Source organism: Quercus suber, unplaced genomic scaffold (assembly GCF_002906115.3).
Source record: "Quercus suber isolate HL8 unplaced genomic scaffold, Cork oak 2.0 scaffold_342, whole genome shotgun sequence".
Classification (NCBI taxonomy): Eukaryota; Viridiplantae; Streptophyta; class Magnoliopsida; order Fagales; family Fagaceae; genus Quercus; species Quercus suber.
In genome coordinates, this window is record NW_027069794.1 from 188007 (window position 1) to 204312 (window position 16306).

General features: G+C 32.4%; 1 protein-coding gene across 1 annotated transcript; it reads right to left on the reverse strand.

The window, feature by feature from the left end:
• Positions 1-9432: 9432 nt before the first annotated feature.
• Positions 9433-16077, reverse strand: LOC112002163 (uncharacterized). Its single transcript, XM_065759796.1, is given in 5 exon segments — positions 9433-10198; positions 10201-10221; positions 10224-10586; positions 11166-11229; positions 14820-16077. Coding segments are annotated over 5 exon segments (2250 nt in total). The 5' UTR covers positions 15927-16077; the 3' UTR covers positions 9433-9503.
• Between the last annotated feature and the right edge of the window lie 229 nt (positions 16078-16306).

Sequence of the window (16306 nt, forward strand, 5' to 3'; positions counted from 1 at the left end):
ATTTGTATTTTATCAAATAATCATTTTTTTTTTTAAATTCTGAAGTTAGTATGTGAATGCTATATTTTTCTTCAATTTTTCTTTTGCTATATAGTTATATTTATGAATTAAAATTTTGTGAATGCTTTGATTTTAGTATATTCCCCAAGCATGGAGTCTGCTTTCTATGCAAGATTGAGACGAAGATTAATTTTATCTGAAAAGAGAAATAGAAGGGGTACGATATTGAGATATTAAAAAAATATTTTTCTTTAAAAAACTCATAATTAGTATGTAACCTAATAATTAGTATGTAACTTAGGCCAAACAAGAACAAGAGATGACAAGCCATTTGAAAGGAGTATTCGACGTAGACAATATAGCATTAATGATGAAAGCAGAAAACAACGTAAGTGCTACATTTTTTAGTTCTCCCAAAAAAGTTCTAAAATTAGGAAGAAAAAGTGAATTTTTGTTTTTGTTGTCATAGGAAAATTTACATAATCATTGGATTTAGGACCTCCAACAATAGTATGTGAACATTGTGGAGCTCAACTTTGGTATGAAGAGAGAACTATAAAGTCAAAAACGCTTGCAAAACCAAAGTTTAGTTTGTGCTGTTTTGAAGGAAGAGTTGAACTCCCTCTATTGAAAGAACCTCCACCCTTTCTTGGAAACTTACTCAATATTAATAATGATCAGAGATCAATAAACTTTCAACTAGGGATAAGAATCTACAACTCTCTCTTTGCTTTCACTTCTTTGGGCGGTAATGTTGATAGATCAATGAATAATGGTTTTGGTCCATATGTGTTTCGTGTAAATGGTCAAACTCATCATAGAATTGGATCACTTCTTCCTGTCGTGGCCAAAAACCTAAGTATGCACAACTTTATATTTATGAAACTGATAATGAAGTTAAAAATAGAATTGATGCAGTTATATATGAAGATGATAGAAATTATGTGGATCCAGATATTGTTACCAGGTTGATGGAAATGTTAGACCAGTGCAACCAATTAGTTAGATGTTTTAGAATAGTCAGGGACAGATTTGATGAATCAGATATACATAATGTCAGAATTCATTTAATACGAAGTCGCAATTCTGGTGAAAGGCAATATGACTTACCTGTAATGTCTGAGATAGCTGCTCTTATTGTTGGAGATTTTAATATTGAAAGTTCTGATAGAGATATTATTGTTGAGAATCGAAGTTTAGGATTGCAACGTATAAATGGAACTTATCCAAGCTTTATGGCATTACAATATCCATTACGTTTTCCGTATGGTGAGGACGGGTATATGCTTGGTATACCTTATAGGAATTTGAATGGGAGCAATTCTAGAAAAAGAGAATCAATAACAATGAGGGAATACTATGCTTATAGGCTTCAACAACGCTTTCATGAGGGCAAGACACTATTGCTTGGTAGAAGGCTTTTTCAACAATATATAGTGGATGCATACACTTCTATCGAAGAAGAAAGACTACAATGGGTTAGATTCAATAAAAAAAAATTAAGGTCAAAGTTGTACTATGGTTTGAAAGATGTTGTTCTTCGTGGTGATATAGATCCCGTTACTGTAGGCAAAGGAATAGTCCCACCATCCTCATTTACTGGAAGTCCAAGGTACATGGTTCAAAATTATCAAGATGCAATGGTGATATGTAGATGGGCAGGTTACCCAGATTTATTTCTTACATTTACTTGCAATCCAAAATGGCCAGAAATCAATCATTCCTTAGAATTTATAGAAGGCCTGAAATATGAGGATCGGCCCGATATTGTAGCAAGGGTTTTTAAGATAAAATTGGATGAACTATTACATGATTTGAGGCATAAATCTCATTTTGGAAGAGTTATTGCAATTGTGCATACAATTGAATTCCAAAAAAGAGGACTCCCACATGCACATATTCTTCTATTCTTGGATCCAAAGGATAAGTATCCAAGTCCAACAGACATTGATGGTATCATTATGGCTGAGATACCAGATCCAGATGAGGATCCTGTTGCTAATGTAGCTGTAAAACAATTTATGATGCATGGGCCATGTGGATCTGGAAAATTGAAATCACTGTGCATGATAAATGGTAAATGTACAAAACATTTTCCAAAAAGATTTTATGAAGAAACAATAATTGATGAAGAAGGCTTTCCAGTATATAGAAGGAGAAATGATGGAAAAACAATAGAGAAGAATGGAATTCTTTTGGATAACCGATATGTTGTACCTTATAATGTAGATCTTTTGGTGAAGTGCCAATCCCATTTGAATGTAGAATGGTGAAATAGATCTCGATCGATCAAATATTTGTTTAAATATATAAACAAGGGATCAGATAGAGCAATAGTTGTTGTAGAAGAGAATTTGCCAAATATTGGGAGTGATGGACAAGAGACCAACATTGTTGTTGATGAGACAAAAGCATACTTGGATTGTAGATATATTTTAGCTTCTGAAGCATGTTGGAGAATATTTGAATTTCCAATTCAGTTTCGATATCCACCTGTTGAAAGATTAAATTTTCATTTGGAAGATGAACATCCCATCATTTATCTGGAAAATACAAGCTTAGATAATGTTTTAAATATACTTGGTATTGAAGAAACAAAGTTTACAGAATGGATGAAAACAAATGAGGCTTTTGAAGATGCTCGAGAGTTGACTTATGCTGAATTTCCTACAAAATGGGTATGGCATAATAATGACAAGCAATGGCAAAGAAGGAAATCTAAATATTGTATTGGAAGAGTGTATTATGCACATCCTTCAAGTGTTGAAAGGTTTTATTTGAGAATGTTGCTTAACATTGTCAAAGGTCCAAGAAACTTTAAAGAATTAAGGACTATAAATGATGTTACTTATCCAACTTATAAAGAAGCCTGTTATGTGCTTGGACTTCTTGATGATGACAAAGAATGGCATGATACCCTAATTGAAGCTTCGAGTTGGGCCAATGGGCAACAATTGCGTCAACTATTTGTTACAATGCTATTGTTCTGTGAAGTAGCTAATCCATTAAATCTTTGGGAATCCAACTAGAAACTAATTACAGAAGATATACTAAATAGGCAAAGGCGTATCCTCCAATTCCCAGAACTAATCTTATCAGATGACCAATTGAGAAATTATGGATTGTATGAAATTGAACAAATCCTCTAACAATATGGAAGATCACTTAGATATTATCCACAAATGCCCTAGCCAGATATGGATCTTATTCAGAATGGGAATAGACTTATTCAAGAAGAAATGTCGTATGATGTATCAAGTTTGAAAAGAGAACATGAGATCCTAATTTCTAGCCTAAACAATGAACAGAGAATAGTCTATAATTTTATAATGGAAGCTGTTGCTACTGAAAGAGGGGGAATATTTTTTGTCTATGGACATGGTGGAACGGGTAAAATGTATCTTTATAGAACCATCCTGTCTGGTATAAGATCAAAAGGCAAAATTGCTCTTGCTATTGCATCTTCAGGAATTGCTGCTTTGTTGCTTCCTGGTGGAAGGACTACTCACTCAAGACCAATTAATGTAAATGATGACTCTACCTATGACATAAAGCAAAGAACACAAGCAGCGGAACTTCTCTCAAAAACAAGTATTATACGAGATATAGTCCATTACGAGATATACTACAAATTGAAGATCCTCAAAATGCTGAAAAACCTTTTGGTGGTAAAGTTGTAGTTCTAGGGGTTGATTTTCGACAAATACTTCCAGTTGTGAGAAAGGGAAGACGAGAAGATATAGTCCAATCCTCAATTAGCAAGTCATATCTATGGAATGATTGTCATGTCTTTAAACTCCAAACAAATATGAGGCTTCTACAGAACAATATGAGTGGAATAGAAACATCATCTATAAAGGACTTTAGTGAGTGGATTCTTAAAATAGGTAATGGTGAATTGGGAGAAGGAGATGGGGATTACAACATTTCAATTCCCAGTGATTTGATTATCCAACCTTCAAAGAATCCAATGCAAGATATTATTGACAACACATATCCAGTTTTGGAAAATAAATACACAGATCCAAGTTACCTATAGGATAGGGCAATTCTCGCCCCTATAAATGAAGTTGTAGAAGAACTAAATGACTACATTGTGTCATCCTTAAATGGATAAGTTCATGAATATCTAAGTTCAGATTCTATATGCAAGGCTTCTTCAAATGTTCCTGACCAATATCTCTTGTATACTGTTGAATTTTTGAACACGTTGAGATTTCCAAGATTGCCAAACCATAAACTGACATTAAAAATAGGTTTGCCTGTAATGTTGCTTAGAAACACTAATCAGAATGAAGGTCTTTATAATGGAACAAGACTCATTATAACAAGATTGGCTACATGGGTGATAGAAGCAGAATTCATAACTGACATTAATATAGGCAAATGTGTATTCATTCCAAGAATAACATTATCTCCAAGTGATTCAAAACGGCCATTCATTTTAAAGAGACGACAATTTCCAATTTCAGTATGCTTTGCAATGACTATAAATAAAAGCCAGGGACAATCATTGAAACATGTTGGAGTGTATTTGCCAACACCTGTTTTTAGTCATGGGCAATTGTATGTTGTAGTGTCTAGAGTTACAAGCAGAAATGGACTAAAATTCCTCATCATTAACGATGAGACTAAAAAAAAGTCTAAAACAAAAAAATATTGTGTATAAAGAAGTTTTTACCAATCTTTGACTCAAGAAACCAACTAATAAAGGTAACATAATTTTATATATTATTTATTTTTCTGTTTATCTCCTCCAAATCTCTGTTACAGTAATGATTCAATTGAAACTTCAACGTACTTTTTTTTCTAATGAATCCCATGCATTGCAGGAGAGTATAACTTATCATCAACAAGTGGAACAAGAGTTTATATTGATTTGGACATTCCTGAGACTGCTGAATTCAAAGATCAGTAAGTACTTTGTTTTGGATTCACATTTTTAATATATTTACAGTCTCTACAATACTATGTCTAATATCTTTATGTAATATAATAGGTTGGTCGAAAATAACCAACCAATAGTACAAATGCCAAAGCAATTCAAACCACAATTAACAATTCAAGAAGAGATGAACATCAACAGAAGAAGCATAAGTGAAATAAAAAAAAATTATGTCGGACTCTGATAATGAGGTAAGAAATAAATATACCTTCAACAATAACATTGTGTCCTTAACATTGCTTTTATAAATTGATTGACATTAAATTCAATTTCTAGGAAACTATCTTTACCTGTCAGGGAAAGATTATAAACATTGACATAGATAATTCAGGTTGGTACTTTATCTCTTGCTAAGTATGTCGTAAAAAGGTAAAGTCAAGAGAACAATTTTTATGGTGTGAAAATTGCAACAAAAAGGCATGCTTCCCAATCCCAAGATACACAAAATGAAAATGTTTACTTTTTATATTAAAGTACACAACAACTAATATGATATTGAAATTATATATGTCATATATAGAATTCAATTAAAGGTTGAAGATAGCTCAGGAATGGCCACATTCATTTTATTTGATTCAAAAGCAGAAAAATTACTCAACATATCAACCAAAGACCTTTTGAACAAATCTTTACAGGTGAGAATGTGGAAGATAAAATTAGTATTTAATATTTACTAAACTTTACTTGAGTGTACAATTTGAAAAATGTTACTTTTGTTAGGATCCCGATGAAGTCATTCTTCCTGTGCAAATAGAAAATCTGAAAGGAAAACAATTTGTTTTCCAAATACAACTAAATGACTATAATCTCAACTACGGATGGGAATTCTACACCGTCAAGAAACGTTTTGACTCTTTTGAAGAAATTGACAAAGCAATTCAGCTTGATAAAATGACAGAAGTAAGTATTCTTTAATTTAGCAAAATTAAAAATATGATATTTAAGATGTATGTGTTCTAATACATTCCTTAACCTATTCTATTGTCAGGCTTACATCAGCGATACTTCAAATGAATGTAGCAACAACTTATCAATTGATGAAGATGGTGATTGTACAAAATTTTAAAAACTTGATGTTCAAAGCAATGTGCAACTCACACCAACATATGTACTCAAGGAAAACAAAAGGGCATATTCAGGGACTACTACAAAGCAACGAAGGAAGAAGATACAAAAAAACACTTTAAAATTGTCTTTCAATCTTTAAGATTTTCTATGCATAATTTGGTTTTAATGAATTTGTGATTTTGGTACTAAAGACGTATTGGAACAAAGGAAATTTTTTTGCTTTTATGCACAATTTGGTTTTAAATTTAAACAAAGAGGAATTAAACTCTTATATTTACTTATTAGAGGATACAACTTTACTTCAACGTTTTTTAAAATATAATGAATACATTGACTATTTAGTGGAAGAAATTAAATACATAAATAAATGAAATTGAAAAATAAACTTGCTCACCCAGTGAAACTTCCATTACTAAGAATGTGCTACTAAGAATCGATGATATTCCAATACTAATGTCACATCATTTGGAGGTTCATCTTAATTTTTATTTATTTTAATTAAAAAAATTGGTATTTTCCTGTGCATCGCAAGGTTAGCGACTAGTTATCTTCTATAATGAAATACTTAAAGAGAGAGAAAATGTACTAAGTAATTAATTGATTTCTTCTTTAAGATACATGCATTATTTAAGCTCTCATCCTATTGGCCTTACATGACTCACTTCTACTCACTTAGTAATTAAGCGCGTGCTCTCACAGTCTTACCAATTAAGCAACTTAAGCGTGTGATCTAGCAGTCTTACCAATTAAGCTATGTGATTATAGTGTTACTTGTGCACATAGCTCTAACTAACTCTATCCTTATTCCAATATGTGTAACTAACTACCTAACTCAATCCTATATTGGGAGTAACTACTAATTGAAGGGATATTCCAATATGTGTAACTAACTAACTAACTAACTCGATCCTATATTGGGAGTAACTACTAATTGAAGAGATGGAATTTCAAGAAGTATTAGCATATTAGGATATTAACAAAAAAAAAAAAAAGATTCCTAACCTAATTTCCTAGTTTTGAAGACAAAGCTACAATAAAAGAAAAAAAAAAACAATATTTTAGTATTTTAGGTAAGGAATTTCTCGCATTTGTGGAGTCTCTATTTTCTTTACTCTTTTTGTTGCCATGAAATTCTTCACATTATAGACTTTGCTATTATATTTGGCTTTTTTGAGATTCATAACCTAGGATAATACAAGTGTAACTATTTTAATTTGGTCCAAATTGATGCTTGTGAGTTGCTGATGCAGTCTACTATTTTATGAATCAAGAAGAATTTAAATCACGACAACAATAGTAAAAGGGTTGGTCTAGTAATTTTTAAGTCTCGATTTATAAATTTTCGGTTCATGGTTTCTAACCAACACTTTGAGACGGCCTTCAAGTGATTACTTTGAGATTACTCTTTAAACCCCATGTGTGTGAAATACCACACACGCACCCAATAGATTAATTTAGTGCTTTAAGAATTATGGACACCTACATTATGAGATTAAAAAAAAACAAGGACACAAATTTCGTGTCATGGATGAAAAAGCTTTGAGGGAAAGTGTGGAACACATCATTGTGCTGTGTGTTCCACTTCTGAATCATCACACCCTTTGCCTAGTCCATGAAAAATTTTAATTCTTATTAAATATTTTATGGTTACTAATCATGAATAAAAAAAAAAAGAAGAAGAAAGAAGCTATTAAAAAAAAAAAAACTGAAGATACTACTAAAGAAAAAGTTATGTCGCATTCTTTTATCCGTTTATTGACAAATTTTTATTTTATTTTATTATTATTATTATTTTTTTTTTTTGAGATAATATAGATAGAAGATACAGGGAGGCTTATTATTTACAAATATGAAGGATTTTTTATATAGTCAAAAATAGCTGTACGAAGCTACTTAAATATTATACTATAATGTATGGAAAGACAAGTATACTCCAATTAATTTACAAGTAAATGATTATTTATGTTAAAAAAAAGTGAATGACTATTTCAAAAAAATATTCTTATAGCACTAGGTACCGAAAACAAAAATGAAAAAGTCAAATAAATAACTTAGAACAAATTAAGAGCCAATGCTACTTGCCAATGAGCACCCATTTTCTAAATCAAACAGGAACGGAGACCATAACATTAAATCAAATGCTCCCGGGTGTGGTACACATGCAAAGAGAAGTTTGGCCTCTATATAATTATTCAGAGAGGTTTGAATTTTTTTTCTTTCTGGTACACATGCAATCACCGATGCATGTGATTGAAAGTTCCTCTCTTTGGTTTGTTTCTATTTTCTGTTTGATCTGTAATTGGGTTCTAATCCTTGTTGATTACGGTTTGAGTTTGAAAAATGAGAGGGCTTTTGGTTATGTATATGGTTGTTTGACTTTGAGTCAAGGGATTTGGATCAGTATTTTCCTGGGTTTGAATCTTCTGATCTTGTGTTTCATTGAAGTTCTTTGAGCCACGTTATAAGATTTGCATAAATTATTTTACCCGCAGAACTTTTGATCTTGTGCTCTCTTGTTTTGTTTTGTTTTTTTAAATTTATAATTATGTATTTTTTTAGGAGGAAAGAGACTTAAAAAAAGAGAGCAAAAATACATTTATTTTATATTTTGAACAAAGATAAATTATGAGATACAAATGGAACTAAATTTCAGTGAGTAAAGTAACATTCTTAAACCATGAATAGACAAAGTGAATATTGCCTGACCACAAGTAGATTTATTGTAATTATCTCAAGTAAAAATGTATGAAATCATCCAACGAAGTCAAAAGAAAAACAATGATACCACAAATTTTACTACATAAACTTTTTAAAATGACATGTCAACTTTTAAATATAAAACAAAAAACAATTCAAAATTTTATTTATTATATTATTTATGTGTTATCACTAATCAATTACTTATAATGCTAATATTTCATTAAAATTTTGAGTTTATAAAACTCAACATTTTTCAAAGTGAAAAAAACAATCGAAATTTATACATAGAGATTGGAGAGTAATGATGAAAAAACTTTCAAGTAAAACATTAACATAAGCACATCTTTATCATACTCAAACAAAAAAAAGGGGGGGGGGGGGGGGGGGGGGGAGAAAGAAACATTGTACCATCCATATAGTAAAGTGTTTATTTTTTTTTAGAAATAATTTCAACTATGGCGTTCACTCTTGATAATAACTCTTATACCAATTAGTTTTTGGTGTAGACGAAGATTGAACCACAGATTTCTTATTTAATCATCAAAGATTTTACTAACTGAGTTAATTGGAACCCAAATATAATAAAGTGTTTAAACCTTTATTAAAGCATCAAATTTTGTTCCTGTCAGTAAATTATGTTGCATAATCATCATCAAAACCTAAAGAAAAACCATGAAAGTGTAAGTAAAAGTCTTCTCTTCTCTCTCACAGCGCACACACACAATTCACCTTGTCTAAAATGCCCCAACAACTTTACCTTCTCAATTAAGTCCCCACTATCCCATTTTATTCACATCCGCTTTGCCTTTTCCGAATCCAGAAAGGTCAAAACCTTCTTTAATTTCGAAAAGACGTTCTCCGAAATTCCAGGCTTGTTGTTCTTCTTTTTCACGACCACTTGAACCCTTGACGGCGTCGTTTTCTTCTCGACCTTCAACCGTTCGACGAAATTCCCCACTGAAGCTCCACTCTTCTGGAACGCAACCAAAAGCTCCGAATACAACTTCTCCATCGACGCTTTAAATTTCTCAGACACTTCCACACTAGATGATGATGATGATGATGATGATGACGACGACCCATCATTCTCATTGTTATTCCCATGGTACCCAACTCGCACAGACCCATCCATATAAGCAATACAAGCTCTCAATATCGAATCAGCTCGATCTTGAAAATGGTTTCTCACAAAAACCTCGAAATTCTTCGGTGGCCTTCGAAGCAAAAGCAACATTGTCTTACACGACAACAAAAAACATCCTCGTTATAAGCTTTCGACCTGTTTCCCATATAGCCCGACCAAATATCCATGACTCGGTTCGTTAAAATACGGTTTTTCGTTTAGAACCAAAGCTTGGATCGAGACCAAGATTTGTAACACGGTGGACTCATTTGGGTTCCACACCTCGAACTTCTTACCAGGCCACGTGTTAAGCAGTGACAAACAGACTCTTCCATCAGAGTACAGATTCGGGTTAAGTTTTAACCGCGAGAGTGGTAGTAAACATGGGCGGTCGGGTCGGGTAATTTGGTGGGAAATAGAAGTCGAAGAAGTAGAGTCCATTGTGGTATGGTGTACCCGCGGCGCCTACGATTACTGCTCTTAGAAGATCCATGCGATTCTCGTACACGCGTACGAAGATTGAATCTGGGAGATGTTTTTCTAGGATTCGCCACTCTTTCATGATCTTCTTGTGGGCCTTACTGGCAGTTTTGATGATGCAATCTGGACCGTTCTTGCTGAAGCAGTGGTCTGAATCGTCTGAAACGACGTCGAATCGTTTGAACGATAACGCGTTCAGCTTTCCTTCTACCTCGTAGTTATGTGTTGTGCCCCTTGTGGGTTTTGCTGGGAGGGCCATTGACATAAGCTCTGATACCAATTTATTTTAACAATTGAAACTTTCTATGTGAAAGTTTGACTAATGAAAGAAGGAATTTTAGCAATATTTTATATTTTAATAAATCCAAATCCTAAATACATTCCAAAGAAAAAAAAAACTCTCTCCCAAAAACACATGACAAGAGAAACCTCAATTTCTATCTGAACTAATGCCACCCAAAAAAGTCTCTCCCCAAAAACACATGGCAATAGAAATCTCAATTTCTCTGCCACGGCTTGAATTCTATTACTCCAATGACAATAATGCGGCACTCTCTTATAAGAATTGGTGTTAAAAAAAAAAAAAACAAAACAAAACAAAAACAAAAACAAAAACAAAAGTCTATAACAAACCGACTTTAAAGGGGAATATTGGACTTAATCTGATGTGTTCATCAATCAGTCAAAAAATTGGTCATGAGAATTGTAGGGAAATGTGTGAGAATTGATTTAATTTGACGTATTCACTTCCTATAAAAAACTCAAATAATTGTTACATACACTATTTATAGAACTTAAGTTCCAAACTTATTGGCTTAGTAATGAAACATGTGTAACTAACTAACTAACTCAATCCTGTCTTGAGACTAATGACTAATTGAAGGGATGGAACTACAAGAAGTATTAGATGGAACTACAAGAAGTATTAGTATATTACAATAAATATAAGATTCCTAACATCATGTCCTAGTTTTGAAGACAAAGCTACAAAGAAGCTAACAACATTTTAGTATGGGTTATGCTAACGAGTTTAAGGCATTGGTTAATAATTCATTTTAGGAAAATTTTGATACAGCTTTTATGAGAAATAAAAAAAGCTATTAAAACATTAATTACTTTTTTTCTTTCCCATAAAAACTTTCTGTAAATGGATTATTAACAAATGCTCTAATATTTCCCTTTTAGTATTTAGGTAAGGAATCTCTTGGATTTGTGGTTTTTATCCTTTTTCTTCCTCTGCAACTTGTAATTGTGAAGGAGTAATTCTTTACCTGGACAGTTGACCCATTATTTGGTTTAGTATTGGTTAATCAGTGAATTCTCTCTTTTCTTTTCCCATTTTGTTTCCAAGAAATTCTTCACTTCGTAAATTTTGCTATAATATTTGGTTTTTGAGATTCATAATCTAGGGCAATATAAGTGTAACTATTTTAATTTGGTCCAAATTGATGCCTGTGAGTTGCTGATACAGTCTACTATTTTATGAATCATGAAGAATTTAAACCACGACAACAAAAGTAAGGGAATTGGTCTAGTAATTTTTAAGTCTCATATGATTTATAAAATTCTTGGTTCATGTTTTCTAATCAACACTTAGAGACCACCTTCAAGGGATTACTTTGAAATTATTCTTCATACCCTACGTGTGTGAGACACAATACCTCACACACACCTTAAGAGATTAGTTTAGTGCTTTAAGAATTATGAACACCTATATTATGAGATTAAAAAGAAAAAAGACAATAAGATACACAAATTCCATGTAATGGATGAAAAAGCTTTGAGGAAAAGTGTGGAACACATCTGTTGTGTTATATGTTCCACTTCCGAATCATCACACCCTTTGCCTAGCCCATGTAAAGATTTAATTTTTTATTTAATGTTTTATGGTTACTAATCATGATAAAAATCTTAAAGATACTACTGAACAAAAAGTTATGTCATATTCTTTTACCTGTCCATTGTCAATTGAAAGGCTAATTATTTACAAATATGAAAAGATTTTTTTTATAGGGTCATGTTAATGGGTAATTGTTCATAATTATTTTAAATTTTTTTATGAAATATNCAAGAAGTATTAGTATATTACAATAAATATAAGATTCCTAACATCATGTCCTAGTTTTGAAGACAAAGCTACAAAGAAGCTAACAACATTTTAGTATGGGTTATGCTAACGAGTTTAAGGCATTGGTTAATAATTCATTTTAGGAAAATTTTGATACAGCTTTTATGAGAAATAAAAAAAGCTATTAAAACATTAATTACTTTTTTTCTTTCCCATAAAAACTTTCTGTAAATGGATTATTAACAAATGCTCTAATATTTCCCTTTTAGTATTTAGGTAAGGAATCTCTTGGATTTGTGGTTTTTATCCTTTTTCTTCCTCTGCAACTTGTAATTGTGAAGGAGTAATTCTTTACCTGGACAGTTGACCCATTATTTGGTTTAGTATTGGTTAATCAGTGAATTCTCTCTTTTCTTTTCCCATTTTGTTTCCAAGAAATTCTTCACTTCGTAAATTTTGCTATAATATTTGGTTTTTTGAGATTCATAATCTAGGGCAATATAAGTGTAACTATTTTAATTTGGTCCAAATTGATGCCTGTGAGTTGCTGATACAGTCTACTATTTTATGAATCATGAAGAATTTAAACCACGACAACAAAGTAAGGGAATTGGTCTAGTAATTTTTAAGTCTCATATGATTTATAAAATTCTTGGTTCATGTTTTCTAATCAACACTTAGAGACCACCTTCAAGGGATTACTTTGAAATTATTCTTCATACCCTACGTGTGTGAGACACAATACCTCACACACACCTTAAGAGATTAGTTTAGTGCTTTAAGAATTATGAACACCTATATTATGAGATTAAAAAGAAAAAAGACAATAAGATACACAAATTCCATGTAATGGATGAAAAAGCTTTGAGGAAAAGTGTGGAACACATCTGTTGTGTTATATGTTCCACTTCCGAATCATCACACCCTTTGCCTAGCCCATGTAAAGATTTAATTTTTTATTTAATGTTTTATGGTTACTAATCATGATAAAAATCTTAAAGATACTACTGAACAAAAAGTTATGTCATATTCTTTTACCTGTCCATTGTCAATTGAAAGGCTAATTATTTACAAATATGAAAAGATTTTTTTTATAGGGTCATGTTAATGGGTAATTGTTCATAAATTATTTTAAATTTTTTTATGAAATATAAAAACCGTCAAAAAAAAAATTAATTACTTTTTCCTTTAGTCATAATTTTTTTTAAAAAAATATTTCTTAAACTAAATATCTTAGGACATTTGTTAATTTTTCCCTATTTTATATACTCAAAAATAGTTGTATGAGGCTGCTTAAATATTATACTATAATGTCTAGAAAGGCAAGTATACTACTGCCACTCTAATTAATTCACAAGTGAATGCTTAATGAAAAGTTCCTCAAAAAAGAAAAAAAACGAAAAAAAAAGAAAAAAAAGAATGCTTAATGAAAAGACACAAATAAATAACTTCGAACAAATTACGGGCCAATGCTACTTGACAATGCACACCCATTTTCTAAATAAAAAAGGAACTGAAACCACAACATCAAATAAAATGTTCCTGGGTGTTGTACACCAGCAAAGAGAAGTTTGGGCTCTATATTAATTATTTGAGAGGTTTGGATTTATTTTTTGTGATGTTATCTCTTATGACATTAAAATTAAAAATTTATGATATCATCTAATGAGTTCAAAGGCAAAACAACAATATCACAAATACTAAAAATTTATCACATATTTTTCAAATGAATGTCAACTTTATATATAAAACAAAAAAAAAATTATTTATTTATTATATTATTTATGTGTTATCTAGTACCTACTACTTCTGATAAATAAATAAATAAATAAATATATATATATATATATATTAACTACTTATAATGCATATTTCATCAACACATGAGCCAATAAAACATTTTTTTTTAGAAATAAACTAACCGCTAAATTCAAGCACACACTCTGTTACGCATTTTCACTAAGCTCAAAGTCATTCCTTAACCCAAAGACTTCAACTAAAACATTAACATAAGATAAGACACATCTTTATGACACACAAAAAAAAAAAATTAAAAAATTAAAAAGCAGAGAAAGAAACATTGTGCCATGACTGCCATCTATATAATAAGAATTATGCTATGGTTATAACTTTGTATATAACTTTGATTGATAAAGGTGTGTCTCTACATAGTCCACTGACATATTTTTACCAATCACAACTCACCATGTCGCGAATTGTAACACAAAATTGTGCAAAAAATAGTGTTCAAAGCATAATTCATATAATAAAGTGTTTTAAACATTTATTAAAGCATCAAATTTTGTTCCTGTCAGTAAATTATGTTGCATAATCATCATTCAAAATCTAAAGAAAACCCTTTAATGAAAGTGTTAAGTCCTATATATATTACCTTGTCTAAAGTGCCCCTACAATGAGAATAAAAATCCCAATTAAGTCCCCACTATCCCATTTGCTGCCACACCTGCTTTACTTTTACCGACTCCCAAAACCTTCTTTAATTTCCAAATCACTTTCTTCGCAATCCCAGGCTGCTTCTTCTTCTTTTTCACAGCCACTTGAGGAACCCTTGACGGCGTCGTTCTCTTCTCGACCTTCAACCGTTCGACGAAATTCCCCACTGAAGCTCCACTTCTCTGAAACGCAATCAAAAGCTCCGAATACAACTTCTCCATCGAAGCTTTAAATCTATCAGACACTTCCACACTCGATGATGATGACGACGACGACGACCCATCATTATCATTGTTATTCTCATAATAACCAACTCTCACAAACCCATCCATATAAGCAATACAAGCTCTCAGTATCGAATCAGCTCGATCTCGAAAATGGTTGCCCACGAAAACCTCGAAATTCCTCGGTGGCCTTCGAAGCAAAAACAACATTGTCTTACACGACAACACAAAAACATCCTCGTTATAAGCTTGTGACTTCTTTTCCCATATAGCTCGACCCAACATCGAGTGACCCGGTTCGTTAAAATACGGTTTTTCATTCAGAACCAAAGCTTGGATCGAGACCAAGATTTGCAACACAGTGGACTCATTCGGGTTCCACTTCTCACTCTTCTTACCAGTCCACGTGTTCAGCAGTGACAAACACACTCTCCCATTAGCGTACATATTCGGGTTGAGTCGCAGCCCGTGAGAGCGGTAGTAGACATGGGGCGGTCGGGTCGGGTAATCGGGTGGGAAAGAGAAGTCGAAGAAGTAGAGTCCATCGTGGTACGGTGTACCCGCGGCGCCTACGATTACAGCTCTGAGGAGATCGACGCGATTCTCGTACACGCGTACGAGGATCGAATCTGGGAGATTTTTCTCGAGGATTCGCCACTCTTGAACGATCTTCTTGTGGGTCTGACTGGACGGTGCGATGATGCAATCTCGACCGTCCTTTTTGTTGTTGTGGGAGTGGAGGTAGTGGTGGTCAGAGTCGTCTGAAACGACGTCGAATTGCTTGAACGACAACGCGTTCTTCAGCTCTTCTTCTATCTCGCCGTTACAGGTTGTGGATTTTGTTTTTGTTGTTGTTGTTGACATTGTTTGAGAGTGTTTGTTTGTTGAATGATTGTGTGGGGAGGGTTTTGTATTTTGCTTTAAGAGTTTTAATGTTTTATGTATATGAATATGATGATGCGTGTTGAGTGAGACAAAGTAAAAGTTATCATAAATAATGGAAAAGAAAAAGAGATGTTATGGGAATGGGACTGTGTTGCTGTTTTTATGTTATCCTTAGTTTTAACAACTAGGAGTAAGTGGGTCCACCACTTAGTGATGAAAGTTTATCGGTGATCCATGGATTGATTGTTTTGGATGGTGGTTTGATGGGGATGGACTCTCACGGATTCAACAAGTATGATGAGAGGTGATAATTTGTAATTTGTAATTTGTAATTAATAGTTTTTTTTTTTTCAATCAAA